General features: G+C 44.9%; 1 protein-coding gene across 1 annotated transcript in view; it reads left to right on the top strand.

Moving 5' to 3' along the window:
- The window catches only part of LOC139277618 (cathepsin Z-like), a 29,393-nt gene extending 17,261 nt beyond the window's left edge, over positions 1–12,132 (top strand). Inside the window, exons 3-6 of the mRNA XM_070896329.1 lie at positions 194–373; positions 3,996–4,146; positions 7,559–7,724; positions 11,265–12,132. Coding sequence (XP_070752430.1) covers positions 194–373; positions 3,996–4,146; positions 7,559–7,724; positions 11,265–11,378 — 611 coding nt within the window. The 3' untranslated portion in view covers positions 11,379–12,132. The remainder of the gene's footprint in view (positions 1–193; positions 374–3,995; positions 4,147–7,558; positions 7,725–11,264) is intronic.
- Positions 12,133–12,745: the final 613 nt, after the last annotated feature.

Below are 12,745 nucleotides of genomic sequence, written 5' to 3'. Positions count from 1 at the left end.
GATAAGGGAGTTCTGGATAAGGGAGGGTCAACCTGTAGCGCCCGTCATGACCTCAGGACATCTCAAAGCACTTTACAAGCCAATGAAGTATTTTTTGAAGTGCAGTCACTCTTGTAATGTAGGAATGTAATGGGTTTACCTTAGGAAAAGGTTTTGCAGTGTACAGGAAGCTGCTTTTATTTGGTTTCCACAGATCGTATAAACGTTAAGAGGAAAGGTGCTTGGCCGTCTGCGTACTTGTCCGTCCAGAATGTTCTAGACTGCGGCCGTTCTGGCTCTTGCCATGGAGGAGACCATTTGTCAGTTTGGAGTTACGCTCACGATAACGGAATACCCGATGAAACCTGCAACAACTACCAGGCTAAAGATCAAGGTACATTTTGGACTCCTCTTAACTCTCTCCTTAACAAAAGCCAGAATTTCCTCTGTGTGTGTGTGTGTGTGTGTGTGTACAAAAATAATTTCAAATAGACTTCGAATGTTAGTATTGATATATTGATATTACTTTTATATTTTATTGTCGCTCTTGGTCCAGAGGACAGGCTGACCTTTGGCATGTAATCCCTTCATCATAAAAGAAGAAACAAAGACTTGCATTTCTATAAAAAGAAAGGGCTGGATTTTCGAGGGGTTTGCCACCGGGCGTTTGCCACGTTTTGACCCTCCGCGGCGAAAACCCGGTCGCAAAGTCCGGGCGGGATCCTGGGCTCCTTGTTCGCGGCGGTGATGGGACATACCGCCGGGGAGAGATGCGCCGACGTGTCACGACGCGGATTGCGTTACCGTCCGAGTTTCGGCACTCACCCGACCTATACATCGCTCCCAGAATAGCGCCAGGTAACACCTGTCGATGCAGCCCTGCCAGCAACGGTAAATTAGAAAACCTGCAAAAAAGGTAAGTTAAAGTTTTTATTTTTTTTATTTTTTTTCAGCGATTTGGTAATGTTGTTTGAATGTTTTCCAAGGCCTCTCTCATAGCGCAAACAACCCCGGACTAAAGTTGGCGAGGATTGCATTTTGTGCTGCGAATGATTGCGCAATGCCTCCCTCACCGATGCACCCCTGGCGCAGACCCCAAAGGCCGAAAGTTCGGCCTAAAATCAGTAATGCAGCGAAAACGGTAATTTTCACATATTGCTACCGTTTTTTTGCCCAAAACCCCAAAAATCCAGCCCTTAGACTTGGTTTAATACAGCACCTTTCACAACCACCGGACAGCCCAAAGCGCTTTACAGCCAATGAAGTACTTTTTGAAGTGTAGTCACTGTTGTAATGTGGGAAACGCGGCAGCTAATTTGCGCACAGCAAGCTCCCACAAACCAGCAATGTGATAATGACCAAATAATCAGGACACCGCGGATAACTCTCCTGCTCTTCTTCAAAATAGTGCCATAGGATCTTGTATGTCCACCTGAGAGAGCAGATGGGGCCTCGGTTTATCGTCTCATCTGCAATCACAGTGCAGCGCTCCCTCAGTACTGCGCTGGTGTGCCAGCCTACATTTTTGCGCTCAAGTCTCTGGAGTATATCTGAAATTTATCCTAATGTAATCCGTAACATAGAAGTTACAGCACAGAAGCAGGCCATTCGGCCGAACAGGTCCACGCCGGTGGTTATGCTCCACACGAGCCTCCTCCCATCCATCTTTATCTAACCCCATCAACATATCCTTATGTTCCTTTCTCCCTCATGCATTTATCTAGCTCCCCCTTAAATGCATCGATACTATTTGCCTCAACTGCTCCCTGTGATGGCGAGTTCCGCATTCTCACCACTCTCTGGGTAATGAAATATATATCATTCTATGTAATAAAAATGTTGAACACATTTTTTTTTAGAAGGGAGAACAACAGATAGTACAAACACAAAGAAGAAATAAATGGACTGAATGGCTTGTGAATTACTATTAGGAAAGCATGATACTAGCAAATAAAATTATTTATTTGCCAATTTTCCAAAAAGTAGTTTGCAGGCCTATCAATGGCCTCTCTGTGATTGCAATGCTTGGAATCATAAGAGGGTAAAATTCAGCTTTGGAGGAACAAAGCGGGAGGTACTGGTTCGGCTGCCTGTTATACACCCAGTCTGATCTTCCTGATATTGGGCAGGGCCGCCCAAGTTGAAGTTAGAACATAAGAATTAGGAGCAGGAGTCGGCCATTCAGCTCTTCGAGGTCCGCCATTCAATAAGATCACGGCTAATCTTCTACCTCAACTCCACTTTCCTGCACTATCCCCATATCCCTTGATTCCTTTAATATCCAAAAATCTATCGATCTTGGTCTTAAATACGCTCAACGACTGAACCTCCTCAGCCCTCCGGGAAGAGAATTCCGAAGATTCATCACCCTCTGAGTGAAGAAATTGCTCCTCATCTCAGTCCTAAATGGCCGACCCCTTACTCTGAGACTGTGACCCCTGGTTCTAGACTCCCCAGCCAGAGGAAACATCCTCCCTGCATCTACCCTGTCAAGCCCTGCAAAAATTGTGTCTGTTTCAATGAGTTCACCTCTCATTCTTCTAAACGCTAGAAAATATCGGCCTAATCTGCTCAATCTCTCCTTGTAGGACAGTTCCCCCCCCCCCCCCCATCCCAGAATCATAGAGTTTTATAGCACAGGAGGAAGCCATTCGGCCCATCATGCCAGTGCCAACTCTGAAACAATTGTCTACTTTGTCCCAGTTTCCGGTCCTTTACCCATACTGTTTTTTTTTTCTTCGTTTTCAAATTTTTCATAGAAACGTACAGCACAGAAGGAGGCCATTTGCTCCATCGTTTCTGTGCCAACTCGTTGAAAGAGCTGTCGTGCTTAGTCCCATATCCTCTTTTTTTTTCGTCTGTAACCCTGTAAGTTCCTCATTATCAATAATCTGTCCCTTTTTAAAATGATGGAGTCAGCTTTTCAGGTAGAGCATTCCAGAGCCGAACAACTCTGAGCGGAAAAATTCTCATCTGCCCTCTAGATCTGTCGGGGTTGAGTTTGAATCCATGACCTCTGGTTATTGATCCACTCACCAGAGGGAATATTGTTTTCCTATTTACTCTGTCAAAACCTCTCGTCATCTTGAAAATCCCTATTAGATTTATCCACTCCCTTATAAAAGTTATTGTGGTTTCTGCTTTTCCCATTGTTTTTGATATGGCATTCCATGTTCAAATAACCCTATTTAATAAAAAAAAATTCTGACACCTCTTTCCTTCCTTTGGTGATGGTCTCAAATTAATACTCTCCAGTTACCTACTCACCAAACGATGGAAATAGTTCTTCTATTTACAGCATCAAAAACCATCTTCTAATTGTGACCATCTCTCGCGGATCGCCACCCCTGTGTAAGAACAATGGGATCGATTCCCCAACAAGCGTATTAGTCAAGGGCAGCAGATGAATCCTTAACTCTATCCTTAAACCTACGGCACTATTTTGAAGAAGTGCAGGAGAATTATACCCGGTGTCCTGACCAATATTTATCCCTCCACCAACATCACTTTAAAAAAGCAGATTGTCTGGTCATCATCACATTGCTGTTTGTGGGAGCTTGCTGTGCGCAGATTGGCAGCCACGTTTCCTACATTACAACAGTGCCTGCATGTCAAAGCAATAGTTAAAATAAGACTTGCATTTGCATTCATATAGCGCCTTTCACGACCACCGGACGTCCCAAAGCATTTCCAAAAAAAGTACTTCATTGGCTGTAAAGCGCTTTGGGACGCCCGATGGTCATGAAAGGTGCTATATAAATGCAAATGCACGTCTTATTTTAACAATTGCTTTGAGCCGACATGCAGTTGTCAGCTCCAGTGTTGCTGGGTGATTAGCGTAGAGGGTTGCACTGTCGATGGAGTGAGGCAAGTTTTGTGGGCCTGGTGGTCTTTTCCTGCCTCTTGTTCTGCACTGATTACTAGGGTTGCTTTCAAGGGAGGTCATTTCAGGTCATTTAGATTTTGACATGGACCTTTTGACTATTTAACCATACTCTTGTATTCCTGTGGTGTAGAGTGCATGCCATTTAATCAGTGTGGTACCTGCACCACGTTTGATGTCTGCAACGTGATTCAGAACTATACCCTGTGGAAGGTTGGCGATTACGGTGAGGTTAGTGGACGTGAGCAGATGATGCCCGAAATCTACGCCAATGGGCCTGTCAGGTAATGGACTATGTGGTTACTGGTCTATCTAACCTATTGTTTGTTATTATTATTACATTAGCATCCTCGACCAGGCCAACATCCCCAGCATTGAAGCACTGACCACACTTGATCAGCTCCTCTGGGCAGGCCACATTGTCCGCATGCCTGACACAAGTCTCCCAAAGCAAGCACTCTACTCGGAACTCCCTCACGGCAAGCGAGCCCAAGGTGGGCAGAGGAAACGTTACAAGGACACCCTCAAAGCCTCCCTGATAAAAGTGCAACATCCCCACTGACCCCTGGGAGTCCCTGGCCAAAGACTGCCCTAAGTGGAGGATGTGCATCCGGGAGGATGCTGAATACCTCGAGTCCCATCGCCGAGAGCATGCAGAAATCAAGCACAGGCAGCAGAAAGAGCATGCGGCAAACCAGTCCCACCCACCCCTTCCCTCAACGACTGTCTGTCCCACCTGTGACAGAGTCTGTGGTTCTTGTATTGGTCTGTTCAGTCACCTAAGGACACATTTTAAGAATGGAAGCAAGTCTTCCTCGATTCCGAGGGACTGCCTGTGATAGAAACATAGGTGCAGGAGTAGGCCATTCAGCCCTTCATGCCTGCACCACCATTCAATAAGATCATGGCTGATCATGCAACTTCATTACCCCATTCCTGCTTTCTCTCCATACCCCTTGATCCCTTTAGCCATAAGGGCCACATCTAACTCCCTTTTGAATATAGCTAACGAACTGGCCTCAACAACTTTCTGTGGTAGAGAATTCCCAGGTTCACAATTCTCTGAGTGAAGAAGTTTCTCCTCATCTCGGTCCTAAATGGCTTACCCCTTATCCTTAGACTGTGACCCCGGTCCTGGACTTCCCCAACATCGGGAACATTCTTCCTGCATCTAACGTCCAATCCTGTCAGAATTTTATATGTTTCTATGAGATCCCCTCTCATCCTTCTAAATTCCATTGAACATAAGCCTAGTCGATCCAGTCTTTCTTGATAGGTCAGTCCCACCATTCCGGGAATTAGTCTGGTGAACCTTCGCTGCACTCCCTCAATAGCAAGAATGTCCTTCCTCAGATTAGGAGACCAAAACTGTACACAATGATGATGATATTACACGGTACTGGTTATTTATCTGAACTCACTGGCCCGGAATTATCGCTCATCGGCAAAGCGAAGGTGTTCACCGCTGGCCCTGAAGTACGCTCCACACATAATCTCGCGATCACCGGTTTTCTGACCTTCAGTTCAATTCAACGCACTGTAGTGGGGATTCCCTTGCGCGAGCTGCTGTGACATCAGCAGGCTGTCTGAGCAGCCAATCAAAAGGCAGAGTTCTCGCACAAGGAAATGAGTAAGCTCTTAAAAATTCTAACTTTTTTAAATAGGTAGAAAGGGCAAAAGAAAGCTTGGGGCCTTGACGAGGGGAAAAATGCACACCTAAAATAAAGATGGACAAACTTTGAAAAAAAAATGGCAAAAATCTTTTTGAAAAGTTTCTGAAAATGGACAAATTACACACTGGACATAATTAAAATTAGTTTTCCTGGCCCTTAACCTTTGTTTAGCAGTAATAACGCTGTCAAAACTCCAGTTACACCGAATCCCTTTGGGTTGTACTTTTAATGGGGAATCGACAGTGTAATTACCATGTAATTGGCGAAGTTTTTGTTAATTTCAGTGATTTGTGTGATTTCACTGATTGCCGGCTGTGTGCGGGGGGTGGGGGGGATGGTGGAGGGGCACAGCACAGCCTGTCTCGGAGCTGTCGATGACATTTGCCTGCGCCAAATCGCAAAGTTGCGGTCAGTTTCAAAGGCGGAATGACTCCGAGCACTGACGGTTCGCCATCATCCCGACCACAAATTCTGGGCCGCTATATTTCGGGGGCGGGGGGGTGAGAGGAGAAAAGAACGATTTTGGCAGTTACTGGTGCCTTCAGCAGAGACTTGATAAAAGGCCGGAGTTTAATTGTGCAGCTTCAAAGTGCCGGGAGTTTTTTTTCCAGATTTTATTCCCTCTTTCTCCCAACCTTGGACTCCATTTGCTTTTAGGTATTAGATTGAGCCACAAGAACATAAGAAATAGGAGCAGGAGTAGGCCACACAGCCCCTCGAGCCTGCTCCGCCATTCAATAAGATCATGGCTGATCACCGACCTCAACTCCACTTTCCCGCCTGATCTCCCATATCCCTTGATTCCCCTAGACTCCAAAAATCTATCTATCTCAGCCTTGAATATACTCAATGACTCAGCATCCACAGCTCTCTGGGGCAGAGAATTCAAAAGATTCATGACCCCTCTGAGTGAAGAAATTCCTCCTCATCTCTGTCTTAAATGGTCAACCCTTTGTGAGCCATGAGAGAGGCAGGGAATTGTGAGGAAAGGATTGCTCTACTAGAACCCTGCTAGTTGACCTATGACACAACAACAACTTGCATTTATATAGTGTCTTTAGCATAGTAAAATGTCCCAGGCTGCTTCATAAGGACTGTTATCAAATAAAATTTGACCTGGAGCCACATAAGGCGATATTAGGACAGGTGACCAAAAGCTTGATCAAAGAGGTAGGTTTTAATGAGCGTCTTGAAGGACGAGAGCGAGACAGAGAGGTTTAGGGAGGGAATTCCAGAGCTTAGGGTCTTGGCAGAAGGCACGGCCACCAATGGTTGAGCTATTAAATGCGGGAACACGCAGGAGGCCAAAATTGGAGGAGTTCAGAGATCGCGGAGGGTTGTAGGGCTGGAGCCGGTTACAGAGATAGGAAGGGGCGAGGCCATGGAGGGATTGATCATGAAGAAACTCACTCGCCCAGCAAAGGGGTGAGAGGACAGATGTCCTGGATCTTGTTGGCATGTACATGGGAAACTAATTAGGCTTTCTGATTAGAATTGAACAAGAGGATTTGTCTTTAGGTAGATTAAGTGGACATGTGATTTTTTTTTTGTATAGTTCTAGCAGTTTCACTTGAACTGAAAAACGCTGATAGTAGATTCTTTCAGTAACGAGCCTTTTCAGGAGAATTTCGATTGTTTAGCGCCAGAGAGGGGGCCGCTAAACACCGACCGCCCAAACGCCGCGCTATGACAGCCTGCCGCAAACTTCACCGATGGTTCTGCGGTGGCGCTGTCAATTAGCACTGCGCACTCTAGCACCACCCACTGGGACATCCAGAGTGTGCAACGCCCATCTTTGTGACGTTTCCAAAATTGACTGCTTTCGCCTCCCATCGCGCCTGGTGCGACTCCCGGAAGAGGGGAGCAAACGATTCACAGATCATAACAATTTGCTACTGGCTCTTTTGCCAATCACCTTAAAATCCATCTCCTGTGGTTATCGATTCTCGTGCCAGTGGAGTTTCTGCCTATCTGTCAAAACTCCTCAATAATTTTAATCTGATGTCTTCTAATTGGGTTCCAGCTGTGGTATAATGGCAACAAAGAAGCTGGATGCTTACCGTGGAGGGTTGTTTGCAGAATATGAGCCACTGGCTATTATCAATCACATTGTGTCAGTAGCGGGCTGGGGTGTCGATGAAGATGGAACGGAGTACTGGATAGTACGGAATTCGTGGGGTGAGCCATGGGTGAGTGTACTGGTTTCTGCCAGTGTGTAGCATACTGTGAGCGATAACTCTGATTCTCCAGCTAACTTCAACAAGAAATATGGCTAAAGGTCAGAGCTTCAGAATCCAAATCCTTTAATAATGCAGTGTGAAACTGTTGATAAAGAATAAAAACAGATCTAGAATTCTTGTAATATAACAGTAACAATCGAATAAAAACCTGCAATAAAGAGAAGTTACTTATCTCTTACTGTACATCAAAGTTAAAATACAATAATTCCAGAATTATTGGACAAAGAGAAGTTACTTACATAACTGTACTTCTGGGAAGGTTTGCTACTACAGAAGATTCATTCTAATTAACAAAAGTTACAGATAGTTCTAGCTAAAATGGAGGCAAGCTCTTGCTGCTTGCTATGTTTCTCTCACTTTGTCTGTCTCTGTCCAATCGGAAAACGCCACCCAGCGGCGGGAAAACGTCATGACAACTATGGTGGCCACAACCAGTCAAAAAGCTCCAATCCTTACAGTGAGTGTGGTGCTTGCTGTGTTATGTATACTCATGTGGTGCAGGGTAAGTATTTTCAGGGTCACAAAATCAGTTTGGAAGAAAGTGATTGAGCCATTGCAAGGCAGAGTGGGGTTGGGCGAGAAATCCTCTTCGCTATTGGGGTCAAACCACTGCAGAAATTGAATGGCACTGGCCCTATCTAGCTCACAATGTCGAGAGAGGAATACTTTTCCCAACAGTGCAATGTTGAAAAATCTGGCTACTTAATCAACTCTGATTCAGCCTAACACAAGAACTAGGAGCAGGAGTAGGCCATTCGGCCCCTCAAGCTTCCTACACCATTCAATAAGATCAGGGCCGATCTTCGACCTCAACTCCACTTGCTTGCCCAATCTCCATATGCCTTGATTCCCCTATAGAGTCCAAAAATCTACCAATCTCCGCCTTGAGTATACTCTAGAAGATTCTTCCAGTGAGTCTTTCCAATAATCTCTAAAATATTACTTCCTCAATAGAAATTTGTTGAAAGGAGAATCTTTAGGAATATTTGCCAATCGAGCTTGCTCTGCAATTTTGTTAGATATCTTTTTAATCTTTATATTCCTTAAAACTTAATTTTCCAAGGGTCTTTCTCCCTTTTAAAGAAAGAAAGATTTTCATTTATACAGCACCTTTCACGATCTCAGGACGTCCCAAAGCACTTTACTGCCCATGGAATCGTTTTTTTGGAGTGTAGTCACTGTTGTAAAGTAGGAAACATGGCAGCCAATTTACACACAGCAAGCTCCCACAAACAGCAATGTTTGACAATGACCAGATAATCTGCTTTAGTGATGTTGAGGGATAAATATTGTCCAAGGCACAACTTATTCTGCGCCCAAGGAATTCTGGGTCCATGTATTCCACATTTTCAATCCTACGAATAAAGGCTTTGCTGGATTCGCATTTAGTTAGTTCTCATTTTAAAATCATGTCCTCTTGTCCTTGAGCCCCCTTTTAAAGGAAAAACTTCCCTGTCGACCATGTAAATTTAATTCTAGGCCTAGATTACCCAAGAACAGACAGCCTTTGCCTGTTGCTTAGAAACATAGAAAATAGGTGCAGGAGTAGGCCATTCGGCCCTTTGAGCCTGCACCACCATTCAATATGATCATGGCTGATCATGCAACTTCAATACCCCACTCCTACTTTCTCTCCATACCCTTTGATCCCTTTAGCCGTAAGGGCCACATCTAACTCCCTTTTGAATATTTCTAACGAACTGGCCTCAACAACTTTCTGTGGTAGAGAATTCCACAGGTTCATAACTCTCTGTGTGAAGAAGTTTCTCCTTGTCTCGGTCCTAAATGGCTTACCCCTTATCCTTAGACTGTGACCCCTGGTTCTGGACTTCCCCAACATCGGGAACATTCTTCCTGCATCTAACCTGTTCAATCCCATCAGAATTTTATATGTTTCTATGAGATCCTCTCTCATTCTTCTAAATTCCGGTGAATATAAGTCTAATCAATCCAATCTTTCCTCATATGTCAGTCCTGCCATCCCGGAAATCAGTCTGGTGAACCTTCGCTGCACTCCCTCAATAGCAAGAATGTCCTTCCTCAGATTAGGAGATCAAAACTGCACACAATATTCCAGGTGAGGCTTCACCAAGGCCCTGTACAACTGCAGTAAGACCTCCCTGCTCCTATACTCAAATCCTCTCGCTATGAAGGCCGACATGCCATTTGCCTTTTTCACCACCTGCTGTACCTGCATGCCAACTTTCAATGACTGATGTACCATGACACCCAGGTCTCGTTGCACCTCCCCTTTTCCTAATCTGCCGCCATTCATATAATATTCTGCCTTCCTGTTTTTGCCACCAAAGTGGATAACCTCACATTTACCCACATTATACTGCATCTGCCATGTATTTGCCCACACACCTAACCTGATCAAGTCACCCTGAAGCCTCTTAGCATCCTCCTCACAGCTCACACTGCCACCCAACTTAGTGTCATCTGAAAACTTGGACAGATTACATTACTATTCTACTGGGACAGAATGATGGGCAAAGTAAATTCTGAATTTAAATTAAACGGATTATTTTTATTGTTAAATCTGATCCCTTCCACGCTGATAACTGCTGCTATGAACATGGGAACAGGAGTAGGCCATTCAGCCCCTCGAGCCTGTTCTGCCATTCAGTGAGATCATGGCTGATCTGTATCCTAACTCCATATACCCGCCTTGGCTCCATATCCCTTAACAGTGTCAACTGTGGCTCAGTGGGTACACTCGCCTCAGAAGGTTGTTAGCTCAAATCCTACTCCAGGGACTTGAGCACATAAATCTAGGTTGACGTTCCAGTGCAGTGCTGAGGGAGCGCTGCACTGTTGGAGGTGCTGTCTTTCGGACAAGATGTTAAACATCTGCCCTCTCAGGTGGACGTAAAAGATCCCACGGCAATGCTTCGAAGAAGAGCAGGGGAGTTATCCCCGGTGTCCTGGCCAATATTTATCCCTCAATCAACATCATAACAACAGATTATCTGGTCATTGTCACATTGCTGTTTGTGGGAGCTTGCTGTGTGCAAATTGGCTGCTGTGTTTCCCACATTACAACAGTGACTACACTCCAAAAGTACTTCATTGGCTGTAAAGCGCTTTTGAGACATCCGGTGGTCGTGAAAGGCGCTATATAAATGCAAGTCTTCCTTTCTTTTTAATCCTTTGGCTAGCAAACATCTATCGATCTCAGATTTAAAAGAATTAATTACTGTTGGATAGCGGGTAGAAGAAATGATGCAACATCCTTGACATGTAAACCCTTCTATACCGCAGCATCATTGCTAAGCACAGAGCGACTCCATCGCAATTTATTTTTGGGCAAGTTTTATTTATATATGATGGTCACCTCTCTGACAGCTCCAACTATAATTGTATTGACTGATGACACCACAGAGCAGATCCTTGAGGCAATTTATTCTTAACTACGACAAGTATTGATATAAAACAGCTGAATAATTTGGAAAGGTTGATTTTTGTTTTTGTCTGTAATTGCCACAGGGAGAGTCTGGGTGGCTACGGATTGTCACTAGTGCCTATAAAGATGGGAAAGGCAATCATTACAATCTCGCCATTGAGCGGCAGTGTGGCTATGGAGATCCTATACTACAATGAGGAGCATGTCCGATTAGTTGATGTCCAGCTGAATTCTACCAAGAGAATTATCACTGGCACGCTTTTATCGACACCAACACCTTGGCTGCCCGTGCTTGCAAACATCGCACCACCACACCTACGCCGCGAATATGCAGCCTCCAGAGAATACAACCTCTACACCAGCAAAGACATGCCGATCCAGGCCGACTTGAACAACCTACCACCAACCCGTCTCAAATCTAGAAGGCCCTTATAGACTGGCGCCGAAGCCCTTCAGCGATTTCCCCTCAGCCTTGATGATCGAGGGCAAAATGCTTGGAAGAACTGCGACATACGGAATGGATTCCTTAAGGAGGACCCCACGCTACAACCTGAAGGATCAAAGCTTCCTCGCAAACAGTGGACAACCATCAACCGCCTCAGACCCGATCATGGTCGATGCTGCCACCTTCTCCATAGATGGAAGATTAAAGCACCCCATCATGTGACTGTGAAGCTCCGAATCAGACCCTGGAGCATAACATTGAGCACTGCCCTCAGAGGGAATCCGCAAGCAGCCTACAAGATGGCCCCACTGTTACACTTTGGCCTGGATATCCAACTTAAATATTGACATTTGATTTGCTTTGCTATTACCATACGAAAGAAGAAGAATGAGGAGCTGTCTTTGAACTCACAAGGAGCTTGTAGATTAAAACAGCCATTTTTAAAATCTTGGTGTAAATTGGAAGTGGTTGTTAATATAACCGTTGTATAAAGCTGTGGAATAAGACCGATAAGGCTAACTTATAACTTGCACCGTTGGATGGATTTAATGAGATTGGTCACTGCCAGTGATGCGGAGCTCTGCAATTCTGCTTCAGCCTTTCAAAGAGGATTATATAAGAAATAGGAGCCATCTGGTCCCTCGAGCCTGCTCCGCCATTCAATAAGATCATGGCTGACCTGATCCTGGGCTCAACTCCACTTCCCCGCCCGCTCCCCATAACCCTTTACTTATCGCTCAAAAATCTGTCTATCTCCACCTTAAATATATTCAATGACCCAGCCTCCACAGCTCTCTGGGGCAGAGAATTCCACAGATTTACGACACTCTGAGAGAAGAAATTCCTCCTCATCTCAGTTCTAAATGGTCGACCCCTTATTCTGAAACTATGCCCCCTAGTTCTAGATTCCCCCACGAGGGGAAACATCCTCTCTGAATCCACCTTGTAGAGCCCCTTCAGTATCTTGTATGTTTCAATAAGATCACCTCTCATTCTTCTAAACTCCAATGGGTATAGGCCCAACCTGCTCAATCTTTCTTCACAAGTCAACCCCCTTCACCTCAGGAATCAACCGAGTGAACCTTCTCTGAACTGCTTGCAATGCAAGTATTATTCCTC

Source organism: Pristiophorus japonicus, chromosome 1 (genome assembly GCF_044704955.1).
Source record: "Pristiophorus japonicus isolate sPriJap1 chromosome 1, sPriJap1.hap1, whole genome shotgun sequence".
NCBI lineage: Eukaryota > Metazoa > Chordata > Chondrichthyes > Pristiophoridae > Pristiophorus > Pristiophorus japonicus.
The sequence above is the reverse complement of the archived record's forward strand: the minus strand, read 5'-3'. Positions and strand labels throughout refer to the sequence as shown.